The following is a 15,677-nucleotide window of genomic DNA, read 5'->3' on the forward strand; positions in this document are numbered from 1 at the left end:
TGCATAAAGACACTGGAGATATTCAGGTATCTTCTTTAATTTATACTATGGGTAAGCAGGCCACAGCATAACTTGAAATCCTTTGATTTTATTAAAGACAGTCACAAAGCTGACTATGAAATTGTTCTGGCTATGTTTGATGCATATTTTATACCTGCGAGAAATGTGGTTTATGAAAGAACATGTTCTGACCAAGAATTCAAGAACCAGGGGACAATGTTGAATGTTTTATAAGAGCTCTGAATGCATTGGCTGAAAACTGTGATTTTTGGGAAAACAAAACATGAAAATATCAGAGACAGGCTGATTATTGGGTTCATAGATAAAAACCTTTCACAGGAGCTACAACTGAAGAGGGATTTAGACCTAGTCACAGCTATCCAAATAGCAAAGCAGTCTGAACTAATCAAACAACAGAACAAAAGGCAGGAGAAATTTGAAAAACCTGAAACTAGCTTAGAAGCTGTAAACAGACACTGGAGTATTTGATGGTTTAGACACCACAAATCCTGCATCTTGGCAGGGGGTTAAACTAGATGATCCTTGCGGTTCCTTCTAACCCTATAATTCTATGCTAAAACCCTTGAGACAAGGAGAGAGAATTCCCAGGCTAACAGGAACAAATTCAAGCATACATGCACAAGGTGTGGAAAAAGACATAAACCAAAAGAGGATGCATGGCCAGCCAGAGGTGCAAGGTGTAATACATGCACAAGCTATGGGAATTTTGCTGCATCAAAGCAGTCAAGAAGTTGACTCATATTACAGACAATCAAGAGCCACTGTTTCTGGGATCAATCACTTGTGACCACACAGACCCTGCCTGGAAAGTGAAACTGAACATTCATGGCAAGACAATTGTCTTTAAAATTGACTGAGGAGCTGATGTCACAACCATCTCAGAAGGTACTTACAATCCACAGACAATCCAGGAAGTTTTTGGAAAGTGTAGGGGACAATTTCCTGGTGCAAGTGCTGGAGGAACCAACTAGGGGCAGAGCTCTTCTTGAGCTGCTGCTCACAAACCAGGAAGAATTAGTAGGGGAAGCAAAAATGGATGGGAACCTGGGAGGCAGTGACCATGAGATGGTCGAGTTCAGGATCCTGACACAAGGAAGAGAGGAGAGCAGCAGAATATGGACCCTGGACTTCAGAAAAGCAAACTTTGACAACCTCAGGGAACTGATGGGCAGGATCCCCTGGGAGAATAACATGAGGGGGAAAGGAGTCCAGGAGAGCTGGCGGTATTTTAAAGAAGCCTTATTGAGGTTACAGGAACAAACCATCCCGATGTTTAGAAAGAATAGTAAATATGGCAGGCGACCAGCTTGGCTTAACAGTGAAATCCTTGCTGATCATAAACACAAAAAAGAAGCTTAAAAGAAGTGGAAACTTGGACAAATGACCAGAGAAGAGTATAAAAATATTGCTCGGGCATGCAGGAGTAAAATCAGGAAGGCCAAATCACACTTGGAGTTGCAGCTAGCAAGAGACGTTAAAAGTAACAAGAAGGGTTTCTTCAGGTATGTTAGCAACAAAAAGAAAGTCAAGGAAAGTGTGCGCCCCTTACTGAATGAGGGAGGCAACCTAGCGACAGAGGATATGGAAAAAGCTAATGTACTCAATGTTTTTTTTGCCTCTGTCTTCACGAACAAGGTCAGCTCCCAGACTGCTGTACTGGGCAGCACAGAATGGGGAGGAGGTGACCAGCCCTCTGTGAAGAAAGAAGTGGTTCAGGACTATTTAGAAAAGCTAGACGAGCACAAGTCCATGGGGCCGGATGCGCTGCATCCGAGAGTGCTAAAGGAGTTGGCGGATGTGATTGCAGAGCCATTGGCCATTATCTTTGAAAACTCATGGTAATCGGGGGAGGTCCGGATGACTGGAAAAAGGCTAATGTAGTGCCAATCTTTAAAAAAGGGAAGAAGGAGGATCTGGGGAACTACAGGCCAGTCAGTCTCACCTCAGTCCCTGAAAAAATCATGGAGCAGGTCTTCAAGGAATCAATTTTGAAGCACTTAGAGGAAAGTAAAGTGATCAGGAACAGTCAGCATGGATTCACCAAGGGCAAGTTATGCCTGACTAATCTAATTGCCTTCTATGACGAGAAAACTGGCTCTGTGGATGAGGGGAAAGCAGTGAACTTCTTGTTCCTTGACTTTAGCAAAGCTTTTGACACGGTCTCCCACAGTATTCTTGCCAGTAAGTTAAAGAAGTATGGGCTGGATGAATGGACGATAAGGTGAATAGAAAGCTGGCTAGATTGTCGGGCTCAACGGGTAGTGATCAATGGCTCAAGTCTAGTTGGAAGCCGGTATCTAGCGGAGTGCCCCAAGGGTCGGTCCTGGGGCCAGTTTTGTTCCATATCTTCATTAATGATCTGGAGAATGGTGTGGATTGCACCCTCAGCAAGTTTGCAGATGACACTAAACTGGTAGGAGAGGTAGATACACTGGAGGGTAGGGATAGGATACAGAGGGCCCTAGACAAATGAGGGGATTGGGCCTAAAGAAATCTGATGAGGTTCAACAAGGACAAGTGCAGAGTCCTGCACTTAGGATGGAAGAATCCCATGCACCGCTACAGACTAGGGACCGAGTGGCTCGGCAGCAGTTCTGCAGAAAAGGACCTAGAGGTTACAGTGGACGAGAAGCTGGTAATGAGTCAACAGTGTGCCCTTGTTGCCAAGAAGGCCAATGGCATTTTGGGATGTATAAGTAGAGGCATTGCCAGCAGACTGAGGGATGTGATCATTCCCCTCTATTCGACATTGGTGAGGCCTCATTTGGAGTACTGTGTCCAGTTTTGGGCCTCACACTACAAGAAGGATGTGGAAAGATTGGAAAACATTCAGTGGAGGGCAATAAAAATGATTAGGGAACTGGAACGCATGACTTATGAGGAGAGGCTGAGGGAACTGGGATTGTTTAGTCTGTGGAAGAGAAGAATGAGGGGAGATTTGATAGCTGCTTTCAACTACCTGAAAGGGGGTTCCAAAGAGGATGGATCTAGACTGTTCTGAGTGGTAGCAGATGACAGAACAAGGAGTAATGGTCTCAAGTTGCAATGGGGGAGGTTTAGGTTGGATATTAGGACAAACTTTTTCACTAGGAGGGTGGTGAAACACTGGAATGCGTTACCTAGGGCTGTGGTTTAATCTCCTTCTTAGAAGTTTTTATGGTCAGGCTTGACAAAGCCCTGGCTGGGATGATTTAATTGGGGATTGGTCCTGCTTTGAGCAGGGGGTTGGACTAGATGACCTCCTGAGGTCCCTTCCAACCCTGAGATTCTATGATTCTATGATCACCGCCAACCTCTTCCAGAGATGAAGTCACTGGAGACAGGTCTAACTAGCCCTGGAGGTGTTCTGAACTACATGGATCAATTCACCACAGAAACAGCTTACAAAGGCAAAAGCTTTGCATTCAGAGTGCATGTGATCAAAAGATCAAAGACCAATGACCTTCTCAGCCACAGCATGGCAGCCAGGATGGGCCTAGTGAGAAAGGTGGAAGAACTCGATGGAGGCATTGATATTACTGGTCATTCCAAATTACTGGTCATTCCAAATGAAAGATGATTTTGATCATATTACTAGCAGTCCACATTACCCACAAGTCAATGGAAACGCTGAGAGAGCCAACAAAATTTTATACCAGAGGATCCATGCCTTGCTCTTCTGAGCTACAGATCAACACCAATAGCCGCTACTGGATACAGTCCAGCACAACTCCTGTTGGGGAGACAACTCAGAACTACTGTTCCAACTTTGGAAAAGATTGTATCTCCAAAGTGGCCAGACATGAAGAAAGTAGCCAAATCAGATAAAAAGGCAAAAAAGAGCTCATGAGCGCTTTTACAACAGACTTCGCTCATTAGAGAACAGCAGAGTCTCGAACGGGGTGGCCAACCTGAGCCTGAGAAGGAGCCAGAATTTACCAATGGACATTGCCAAAGGGCCACAGGAATATGTCAGCAGCCCCCACATCAGCTCCCAGCGCCTCCCAACCACTGGCAGCCCTGCCAATCAGCGCCTCCCGCTCCCTCCCCACACCTCCCGATCAGCTGTTTTGTGGCATGCAGGAGGTTCAGGGGGAGGAGACGGGGAAGGAGCGAGGGCACTGCAGGCTTAGGGGAGGGAGCGGGAAGAGGTGGAGTGGGGCCAGGGCCTGTGGCAGAGCCAGGGGTTGAGCAGTGAGCACCCCCGGCACATTGGAAAGTTGGTGCCTGTAGCTCCAGCCCTGGATTGTCTGTACCTCCAGCCTATACAAGGTGCCGCATATTAACTTCTTAAGCGCCACATGTGGCTCCGGAGCCACAGGTTGGCCACCCCTGGGCTAGAACCTGGGGACTGTGTTTGTGTCAAATTGGATGGAGAAACAGGATGGACAATTCCAGCTGTTGTAAAGAAAAAAAATTCAGTGCCTAGATCATTTGTGATTGACACTGACAATGGAGAGTTCAAAAGAAATCATCGACATCTACAGCGTGTTCCTCAGAAAGAACAATCAACAGAGCAAACTTTGTGGATGGCAGATGCAGAACAAGGATTCGAGACCAACCACAGCCAGTTGTTACAATTAACGGATAGCCCGATGAACAAGTTGTTACACGTTTGGGTCACATAATTAGAAAAACAGGACAATTCGGAGACACTTTACACATTGATCCGTACTGAACTTCAGAGACAATGTGATAGTGTATATACTGTAAATGGTAGGAATGTAGAACTTAAAGGGGGCAACGGAATGGGATGCTAAACTGTGTTACACTGTTCAGCCAGTAGGTAGTGCCGTGTGCGACATACCATAGTTAAGCTAACCTCAGCCATACCTGGCAGAGCATTACAGGATCTTACAGTGAACACTCTGGTGTGTATGTCTCTGCCAAGGAACATATCTGTTCTCTGCAGCCAGTGCATATCTGGGACAAGAGCCTGACCTGCTAGTAGCAACCTGCACCCTATTGTGTACAAGAAACACGGCAGTCCACATTGCTATTTTTAGTGCACTAGCTTTGCTCGAGCTAGTGTGAGTCCATCTATCCATGCTGGGAGTCCCACCTCCCAGCTGCAGAGTAGCTGTATAAACTTAGAGACTCACCGTTGCCATGCTACTGGCGGAGACTCTTGTTCACCTGTGTATCAGAATCCCCTTCCTCTGTCCCCTTGTAGTGCCAGACCCTTGTACAACTGGAGAGGGCCCAGCCCAGTGGGGGCATGCCCAAAACAAATAGGTGTGGTCCCTAGGCTAACCCTCCCATCCACAGGGACAGACCGGGCAGCCTTTCTCTCCCGAGAAGCCTCACTGACCAATAGGGCTAGGAGTGCCACACTCTGATCATTGGGAGTTACACTGCAGCCATGTGGGATGGACCTGCAAAGCAGGGGACTACAGTAACTCCTCACTTAAAGTCATCCTGGTTGACGTTAGGTTGCTGATCAATTAGGGAACATGCTCGTTTAAAGTTGCGCAATGCTCCCTTATAATGTTATTTAGCAGTTGCCTGCTTTGTCCACTGCTTGCAGGAAGAGCAACTTGTTGAAGTTAACTGGTGGAGGCTTGGAACCAGGGTGGACCGTCAGCCCCCCATCAGCTCCCCACTCTCCTAAGTTCCCTGTCCCTCCCCCCAGTGCCATGTGTTGCTCCTGCCCTCTTCCTTGGAGCTGCTCCCTGAGCCTCCTGCTTGCTGTGCAGGGGAGGGGCGAAGAAGGGGGCTAATGTCAGGGTGTCCCCCTCCCGCCTACTCCTGCCCCCTGCTTACCCCTTCTCCATATAGAGCAGGGTAGGGACAGGACAGGGCTCAGGATGGTGAGACCACAGCTGCTGTCTCAACTTCCTGATCTTTTTAAAAGCAATGTACTTAGAGTGAGGTCAGCGTAGTTAAAGGAGCAATGCACATCTCTCTCTCTCTCTCTCTCTCTCTCTCCCATACACATGGTGTGTGTCTCTGTCTCTATCTGCCATGCTGTCTCCCCTCCCTCTATTCCCACTGCCTTGTAGAGTGTGAGGCTACACTAACAACAATGTGTTAACCCTTGAGGGCTCAGCACAGTACTAGTTCATCATTTAGCAGTAAGGCATCCCCTGGGAAATATCCCACCCTCTGACTTCACCACCTCAACCAAGCTTCACAATCATCATTGCTGTGTACAGTACAAAATTGTTTAAAACCTATACTGTGTGTGTGTATATATATATATATAATATAGTTTTTTGTCTGGTGAAAAAAATTTCCTTGGAACCTAACCCCCCCATTGACATTAATTCTTATGGGGAAATTGGATTCGCTTAACATCGTTTCGCTTAAAGTCACATTTTTCAGGAACATAACTACAACGTTAAGTGCGGAGTTACTGTACAACACTCCTCAGTTCCCTCTCCTCTGCCCAGGCTTTCCCCAGGCCAGGAAAGGGGAAAAGGTCCTGAGCCAAGAAGTTTCTGGGCTCTGACTGGAAGCTGAAGCAGCAGCCACAAGGCAGCTGGGAGCTGGAGAGAAGCACAAGGAACTGTAGACAGCCATGCGTGGAACGGGCTGTGACTGCTGGATGTTACAGGTGGGTACAGGTCTGTGTGGGACGTATGTGGGAGCAGCAGTGGCTGGGCAGGGAGCCAGTGCAGAAGGACTTCAGTGAGAGACACTAACTGAGCGGGCCTGGAACTCTGCAAGTGTCTATTTGCTGGAGTAGAGACTGGACTGAGAGAGGGCACTGCAGGCACTGCGCTGGAAAAGCCCTGGCTCTGGACTGGACTGGCCAGGGACCCCAACAGGAAGTGCTATCGCTCACTTTGAACTCTAAGTGTTAAAGCATCTGTGTGTAGGGTATCTGCAACCCTTCTCTTTCCTGCCAGCCCTAGAAAAATACCTTCTCCCTTGGCATGTGTCAGCGTGGTTCTTGGGTCCCACCAGAGCTAGCGCCTGCAGGGTCTAGCTGCCAAGTACTGAGTTTCAGTACAGCTGTCTCGCTGCTAGCAGCCTCGGGGCATGGAGTGCTGGGCAGCGCCAAGAATTACACGTCTCTGTTTAGCCCAGCCAGCTCTGGCACTCATTGCTCAGGCCCTACACAATCTGCTCTTGGCAATGCTGTCCTGGGACAGAGCTCCCCAGATGGACATGGTGCCTCACAGGAGGAGTACAGAGAGGCATCAGTGCCTCCAGCTTAGCGACATGGGACTGCTGGACAGGCCCAACATACCACCTGGGCCTCTGAACAGCAACTCCATGCTGCAAACACACAGCCCATTTATCCCAAGCTCAGCCCAGGCTCCCAGCACCTCAGCTCATCCAAGGGAAGTGGACTAGGTTGGTGTACGACTTTTCCACTCCCCCAAAAGCAGATTCCACAGGACCAGACAAGCCCACCCTGCTTCCAGACCATGACTGGCTCGGCCTGGGTAGGAGCTGTGTGAAGTTGTGCATATTAATTACCAATGCATTCAGTGCCCGAGGCGCTGGCTTGGAAGCCTTCATTGCAGTCACACCGATAGCTGCCCACAGTGTTAACACAGCGGCCATTGGGGCAGATCCCCGGCTTGGTGCGGCATTCATTCTCATCTAGGAGGAAGGGAATCAGTGAATAGCTCGGACACAACCTGCCTGTAGACTCGGGTTCCTGAGAATCAGGGGCCACTGCTGAGTGGGATGGAGCCGCAACAGCACCAGGGCAAAGCAGCAGACACTTCCCAGGATAAAGTCTAACTTTCCCTCTAGTGTGCCCCAGCATGTTCCAGCTGTTACACTGGGGGGATCACTGAGTGCAGTGCTCTCCAACTATACCTCCCTCCTCCCACCTCCTGCCCTCAACCTGCCTCTGTGCCCAGGGGCTGGGCAACAAACTGGCTATGCTGGCTATTCCGCAGTATCCGTTAGGGCAGGTTTACATGCCCTTTGTGCCCATGTGGTGGCACAAGGAAACATGATGCAGGCCAGGACTGGCCAGTATTCTCCAATGTCACTCAGCTGCGGACACTTCTGACAGCTCAGTGCAGGAGGGAGATGTGCAGAGGGCCTGGAGAAACGCCACGATCAAATGCTGCTGGGTCTGACCATGGGCTAGGGCCATGCACTGCACAGCGGGGCTCTGGCTCTGAACATGCCTTTGGGCACTAATGCAACAGGAACAGCAGCCTCGGGAGTTTGGGGCAAGGTCTGGCTGATGGGTGGCTGATTGGACAGCTCAGGAACGGAACTGGACAAACAGTTCCACAGCTAGAAGTGTGCAAGGCAGATGGACACTGGCCCTGTGGCTAATGCCTCCCTTCGTCCGGGTGACTGGTACCTGTACAGCCCTCTCCGTCAGGTCTGCGCTGCATTCCTGGGGGGCAGATGCACATGAAGGTACCAATGAGGTTCTTGCACATCATCCCTCGAGACTCGCAGTCATGGAGGCCTTCTGCGCACTCATCCAGATCTGCAACCAACACCACACCGAATGAGCCCACGCAGCTTCCTGCGGGCCTGAGTGCTCCCTGACAGCCGTTCATTACCCAGGGGAGCAGTGAGGGCTCCTGCTCCCAGTGCAAAAGCTGGTGAAGCAGAGGCACAGAGAGGTGACTTTCCCACGATCACCCAGCAGGTCAGGGGCATAGCCAGAGATCGAATGCCAGTTACCTGCTCTAACCACTGGATTTAATGCCAGCCTGCCACTGCAAAGAGGAGATGTGACCGGGCAGAAGAGACATGTGCTGCTCACACAGCCCTGGCGGAGGGGCAGGGAATGTCGAGAGGAAGAGCCAGGCTGCAGTGCAGCTCCTGCATCAGCCCTGGGGGTGCAGCGTTTGGCCTGCACTCCAACCAGCTGGCACAGGGACCTTGAAATCCTCTGGGTACACGAGGGCACCAGCCCCGCAGGGACAGGCACTGTGAGCACAGGGGTCACGCCCAAGGAGTCAGCCCCCAAGTACGTGCCAGCCATGATGAGCTGCAAGGGACACAGCTGGCAAAGCACCAGTGCTGCACAGCACTGAATCCCTCCTGCACTCAGCAGGGCCCAAGTTCCAGTCGACTCCTAGGATCTGTCTGACCTGCGGCCACCCCAGGGCTTCCCGCAGTAGAGGGCTGCCAGAGCTGCTGAGCTGGGTGCTTCCCAGTTTGTGTGAAGGCCTTCAGCTGGCTCCGAGTGCTCTGACTCCTGCTGGCCACACAGCGGGAGTGCTGGGCTTGGCCTTGCGCGTTGGGAAGGGGTGGCTCTTTGAGCCCCAGCTGGGGGTTCTGTGGTGCGGTGCGGTGCGGTGCTGTGCTAACCCCACATAGCACTGACTGCACTCTGCTATGTGACACGGTGCACAACTCGGTCCATTGCAGAGGTGGTTATACACCATTGTAAACACTGAGGGCACCCAGGCCGCCTTCCCAGGCAGCACTATCCCGAGGCTCAGCAGCTTGGGTTTGCACACCCCACAGGGGCTGGAACCAGCCCTGGGTCAGGAAGAGCAGACAAGCCGGTGTCCCAGCCTGGCATTCTGGCCATGGCTCCTGCTGGTGCCGCTGGGGCAGGTTAAGGGCAGCACGCCGGGAGGGCAGGACAGCTCCAGAGGTGGTTAGCTATCCCTTACCTTTGCACATTCTCCTGTCTTCCCGGAGCGTGTATCCCGAAGGGCAGGTGCACTCGTAGGAGCCGAAGGCATTGATGCAGCGGAAGGCGCAGAGCAGGGGGTTCAGTGCACACTCATTGATATCTGAGAGGCAGGAGAGATAATGAGTCTGATCTGCATATGGGACACTGTGCCCGCCACGCTGCTGCCCCTGCAGCAAAATGCCTCCGTTGTGCGTCCCTTGGAGACACTGCGCTGGGTCTGCACCTTGCTGTGGTGTAGGCAGCAAGTGCTGAGATCCACCCTGAGCCGCTTGCTCTGCCCAGCCCCAACCCCGATAGCCCAGTGCCCCAGCACAGCTCCCGCTGCTGGGGAAAGCTGATACGTACCCTCAGCACTGCCACAGCCACAGGGATAAGCAATGCTGGTGTCACTGCCAGTGCCCAGCGAGCAGTATGTGGGGCAAGAATTGCAAGTCCTTTCCTGCCCCACCCCATTGGTTCCAGTGTGCACTGCCTGACCGGGGCTCCCCATGCATAAGCGCTACATTTTACCCCCGCTCTGCCCCCACTCCACCCCTCCCGGATGCCCTGCCCTCACTCTGCCTCTTCCTGCCCTCACTCTGCCCCCTTCCTGAGGCAGCCGCCCACCTGCTGCTCACTGCTCTCTGCCCTCCCTCAACCCCCTCCCTGAGCCTTCCAAACAGTTGATCGGTGGCCTGCCCAGCAGCTGTGGCTGATGGGTGCTGAGCACCAACCATTTGTTTCCGTGGTGCTCCAGCCCTAGAGCACTCACGAGTCGGCACCTATGTCCCCGTGCCTCCTGAACCCCCTTCCAAGTGTGTGGGGGGGCCATGCCAGGCGGGCCAGGAGAGCAGAACTCCTCCTTTACAAGGGGGTGTGACTGGGGTTCTGCTAGGAACCACGAGGAACCACCACTAAGAAGGGAAGCCCTGTCTCAGGACCCTGGTCATGGGCTCCGGGGAGTTGGTTAGAGTAGGCAGTCCAGCAGCCTCCCCTTCTGCCCCGCAGAGGCACTCAGGGCTCTGCCCTTCACAGGAAATAATTTTACATGCATCCAGCAACCCCAAAACCTCCCCAAATGTGACCCCAGGCCCAGCCCCAGCCCGAGACAGGGGTTCTGGGGAAAGGGGACAGATGTCAAGCTCTGCCCTTCCCCCACTGTCTGACAGGGCTGTCTGCCTCCTTGCTGCATGGGAAGGCTGGTTGCACTGACCCCACTGCAGGGCTCCTGAGAGTTCACTGGGAGAGGTACTGTGCTCCGTGCCCCAGAGGAACATTACCTTCGCAGGTCATCATGGGGCCCGGCTCAAATCCCTCGTCGCAGGTGCACTCGAAGCCTCCCACCACGTTGGTGCAGGTCCCGTTCCCACAGGGGTTGCCGATGGAGCACTCATCGGTATCTGGGTGAAGGCCAGGAATGGTGTTAGAGCAGCTGCAGGAAAGACTCCGGCTGGCGTTTTCCTGCAGCCAGAGCATTCAGGCAGCCCCAGGCAAAGCTACCAGCCCAGTGGGGGAGCGAGGAACTCCACCCCAGAGTTCAAGGGGAAGAGCAAGAGCTAGAAACGTCTACTCCAGAATTTGGCAGGTGGTCGTGGAATAACTCAGCACCCACCTCCACCCAGAGCAGCTCCCCCATCCCAGGGCCGTGACACTCACCCACACAGTTGACTCCGGTGTAATCCAAATTATAGCCAAAGGGACATTCGCAGCGGAAGGAGCCGTCAGTGTTAATACAAGCCCCGTTGATGCAGATCCCGAGGTTCTCGGCGCACTCGTTCACATCTGGGGATAGAAATGCTGCCTATGAATGGCCCTTGCTTGGGACCCCATTTTCGGGTAACCTCGCCATGCACACAAAGTCCCCCTGTAGGGTCAGCAGCCGCAGGCCACAGCCTATTCCAGTGGGACAGTCCCTGGGCCTCCCTCCCTGGAGTCAGTGAAAACTGAGTGAGGACCTCAGGGTGCAGCATGGCATGGCCTGAGCCCATGGGGGGCCTGCAGCTCTGAGCAGCCAGCGCTCGGAGGGACTGGCCCCCCAATGAGACCCCCCCTCCATGCCGCCAGCGCTCTGAGGGCCCCCCATGCTGCCAGCTCTCTGAGACCCCCCCACATGCTGCCTGCTCTCTGAGGACCCCCATGCTGCCAGCTCTCTGAGACCCTCCCCTCCATGCTGTCTGCTCTCTGAGGGCCCCCCTCCATGCCGCCAGTGCTATGATACCCTCCCCCCCATGCCACCAGTGCTCTGAGGGCCCCCCATGCCGCCAGCTCTCTGAGACTCTCCCCCCCATGCTACCAGCACTTTGAGGGCCTGCCCCTCCACACAGCTAGCACTCTCGGCATCTGGCACTGGGGCTCAGCACTGACTGTCCAGACTAGCCGAGCCTGGCTGCTGCTTGGTCCGAGTCCCTGGTGCAGCACCGCTTACTGGCACGCTCTACCTGCCGTGCCATTTGGCCCATGCTGTTTCCTGAACACTGGCGCTTACCTTCCCGGGTATCGCCTGGGCCGGGGATAGCCCCATGGCCATATGGGCACAGCTCCTGGAAGGCAACTGGAAGAAGGAGAAAAGTGAGATGTGCTAGCAGTTGCTCCCGGTAGCTGGAGTTGGAACCCAGGTGAGAGTGGCTGTCTGGGAAAGCCAGTCGGGAGAGTGATAGGGCAGCACTTCTGCTGGGTTCGTTAATCCTAATGATGATGCTTGATGATTACATCACTCATCATGCTTGGAAGCACACAGTGCACCCCTGAAGTGGGGAAATGAACTGCACCCCACTGGGAACCAGAGGCACACAGGACTGCAGTGACTTGTCCAAAGCCCACCAGCGAATTGGTGGCAGAGCTCATTGCAGAACCCAGGGTCTGAATGCCCAGCACTCTGCTCCTGTCGCTATGCGGCACCCCCTTCCCACCCTCCTGGCAGAGAAAGCCTCTGCTCTGCTGGGATCCAAGAGTGCTACAATCCCACTGAGGAGCATCCCTTATGGCAATGGCTCTCAGTCTTTCCAGAACACTGTATCCCTTTCTGAAGTCTGATTTGTCTTGCATACCCCCAAGTTTTACCTCACTTAACAACTACTTGCTTACAAAATCAGACGTAAAAATACAAAAGTGTCACAGCACACTGTTACTGAAAAAGTGCTGACCCTCATTTTGACCATATAATTATAAAATAAATCAACTGGAATACAAATATTTTACTTACATGTCAGTGTATAGTATATAGAGCAGAATAAACAAGTCACTGTCTGGATGACAGTGTTTTTAGTTTGTACTGACTTCTCTAGTGCTTTTTATGGAGCCTGTTATAAAACTAGGCAAATATTGGGATGAGTGATGAACCCCTTGGAAGATGTCTGCGTACCCCCAGGGGTACATGTACCCCTGGTTGAGAACAACTGGCTTATGGGATCCCTGCCCCTGGCTGGCTCCTCCTCTAGGCTCCCTACTGCATCCGATGCACACTGACTCCTACAGCCACAGCTGATCCTGAGGGGCTGGAACACCTACCGTTTCCTTCCTGGGGGCACAGCTCACAGGGGTCACCCCAACCCTCTCCAGGCATCTTGCTGCAGCAGCAGCGGGCTTTGGTGGTGTTGAAGGCCTTGGGGACGGAGCACTTGCCATTGTCGAAGCGAGTGAAGCAGAAACTCTGGCGGGTGTCTGCAGCAGCAGGAGGGGAGAATGTTACAGATGTCCAAGGCGGGCGCGGCACCTCCCGGTGACACGCTGCACGTGGTATGGGCCCAAGCCTGCATCACGTGTGTAAGTGAACAAGAGTTTGGCCGCTGACAGCAATGGGAGCAGGATTGGGCTCGGAGTCCACAGAACGTGGCTCCATGTGCAAGCAGCAGACCCTGAGAGACAAGCAGCTCTGGCACATGGATATGGAGCGGCCCCCTAAACTAGCCCCCGGCAGAGATGAGCCCCCAAGGGATCAGAGCTGTGAAGAAGGCACATCGGGCCAATGCCCTACACCAAGCATGCCCTGGGGTTCAGTGCTCTCTGGGAGCTCTCTCGCCCCGGCACATAGATGTCCAGGGGTGACAGCGCCCATCCCGGCAATGGCAGCTGGCAGGGCCCCAACACTGGGTGGCACTGCGGGGGGCCACAGGGTTCCTACTTCAGTGCCCCTCCCCCCCACACAAGCACTGCCTCCGAGGACCCCACGGGCTGTGAGTGAGGCCACGCACACTCACCAAAGCACCTGCGGCCATTGTCGGACAGGACAAAGCCGGGGGGGCAGATGCACTGGAAGCTGCCGGGGGTGTTGGTGCAGGTACCAAACAGGCAGATGTTGGGCTCCTCCTCACACTCGTTGATATCTGGGAGCAGGACGGACAGAGGAGTGGGTTAGACGTGTACCAGGGCAAAGATCTCAGCTCTTTCTATGGCACCGAGACCCCTGGGCAAGTGCAGGGGCCCTGCAGAGCTCAGGGGTCACTCCTGCAGGAAAGCAGGCATGTTTCCTGAGAGCTTCCACTGGGGGGTGCGCTCCTGTCCCCCAGTCACACCCAACTCCCACTCCTCTGTCTGGGCCGGTCCCCACAGCCCATCTCTCCTGCACAGAGTAGGCTGCAGCCACACAGTGCCATTGCCCCAGGGGCCCCAACGCCCACCAGTGCCTGGTTCCCTGAGACCCCAGAACAGTAAGCAAAGTCAGCACTGCACCAGTCCCTACACAGCGTACTGTCATGATGACAGCTCTCTTCCTCCTTCTTCAAAGCCAAGGTCGCTGCCGCTTTTATTAATAGGGAATCACCACTAGCTATTCACAGTGTGGGGCCTATGACACACAACTGGGCAGTGCTGATTCTCTCCATTAGCGGCTGGTGTGTTCATTACACTGTTAAAATTATCCCCTTAGCAGTTGTGAAACTAACAAGACCGGAGTGAAGCATCCCTGGCCAGCCCTCTACTATTCTGTGGCTGTCATACCCCAGCCTTAGCCTACACCCAATTGCTTTAGAGGGTAAGTTCTTGGGGCAGTGCCTGTATCCCGGCTGCTTAGGAAGCACCTGTCCCAGGCTGGTGACAGAGTAGCCCCTGTGCGGTGGTAGGATGGAGGAACCAACGTTACCGATGCAGTTGTCATTCTGCACTTCATACCCCGGGGGGCAGATGCAGCGGAAAGAGCCTTCCAGGTTCTGACACGTCCCTGGAGAGCAGGTTCCAGGCAGGCTCACGCACTCATTGATGTCTGAAAAGAAACAAGAGGGGAAAGTCACCCAGGGGCTGGACTCCGGCTGCTTTGCCATGTGGAAACAGGGCAGTCATTTCCTGGTGCCAGGGGCCAGTGGGGGTCAGTCAGCAGAGCTGTGGCTGGAGATGCAGGGGGTGATCTTGCTTTGCATCAGGCTTGGGATTTCCCACACTGTGTCCAACGGGGGTTCCTTGTCCAGGAAGCCGAGCTGGGCACTCTGTAGCCAATGAGACAGTTTTTATGTCCCGAGAAAACTGCTGGTTGAGGAGGTACATGGCACCAGATCCCATGTAGGGTGGCCAAGTGCCCGGTTTCCAACTGGGAAGTCTGGTCAAAAAGGGGACCCGACAGTGTCTGGTCAGATCTACTGACCAGACACTCAGAGTCTGGTTACTATGGGGAGGGGAGACAGGGAGGCGCGGGGTCATCACCCGTGCCAGCCCTACTCCGCCGGGGCCACCTCCTACCTGCGTCAGGTGGATGCAGCTCCCAGCCCCGGCTCTGCTGGTGAGTCCCTCCTGACCCGGATGGGGGGGAGGGGAGGTTGGGGAGGAGGGCAAAAGCAGCAAGCAACAGGGGGAGGGAGGAGAGGAGTGGGTAGGGATGGGGCCTTAGGGGAAGAGGCGGGGCAGGAGCGGGACCTTGAGTGAAGAGGTGGGGCAGGGGCAGGGCTTTAGGGGGAAAAGGCGTGGCAGGAGAGGTTCCAGCACTTCACCTGGACTGTCCATCTTTTAAATATTACAAAGTTGGCAATCCTATTCCCATAGCGTCCCGTACCAGGTGCGGAGCAGTGACTTTACTCAATAACCCTCAGCTTGGCACTGGAGCCAGGTGTCTGCAGCTAGTGAGAGCACAGTGATGCGAGAGCTCCCCCAAGCTCATCCCTGGGATCTCTCCTGGCTGGGACCCAAGCTCCAGCCC

General features: G+C 53.7%; 1 protein-coding gene across 1 annotated transcript in view; it reads right to left on the minus strand.

The window, feature by feature from the left end:
• Positions 1 to 15,677, minus strand: part of FBN3 (fibrillin 3) — a 285,607-nt gene that overhangs the window by 16,722 nt on the left and 253,208 nt on the right. Inside the window, exons 48-56 of the mRNA XM_038384214.2 lie at positions 14,634 to 14,753; positions 13,753 to 13,878; positions 13,064 to 13,216; positions 12,042 to 12,107; positions 11,213 to 11,338; positions 10,837 to 10,956; positions 9,555 to 9,677; positions 8,279 to 8,410; positions 7,429 to 7,554 (exon numbers count right to left, since the gene is read on the minus strand). Of these exons, the coding sequence (XP_038240142.1) occupies positions 7,429 to 7,554; positions 8,279 to 8,410; positions 9,555 to 9,677; positions 10,837 to 10,956; positions 11,213 to 11,338; positions 12,042 to 12,107; positions 13,064 to 13,216; positions 13,753 to 13,878; positions 14,634 to 14,753 (1,092 nt within the window). The remainder of the gene's footprint in view (positions 1 to 7,428; positions 7,555 to 8,278; positions 8,411 to 9,554; positions 9,678 to 10,836; positions 10,957 to 11,212; positions 11,339 to 12,041; positions 12,108 to 13,063; positions 13,217 to 13,752; positions 13,879 to 14,633; positions 14,754 to 15,677) is intronic.

The sequence above is a fragment of the Dermochelys coriacea genome, chromosome 25, assembly GCF_009764565.3.
Source record: "Dermochelys coriacea isolate rDerCor1 chromosome 25, rDerCor1.pri.v4, whole genome shotgun sequence".
Lineage (NCBI taxonomy): Eukaryota > Metazoa > Chordata > Testudines > Dermochelyidae > Dermochelys > Dermochelys coriacea.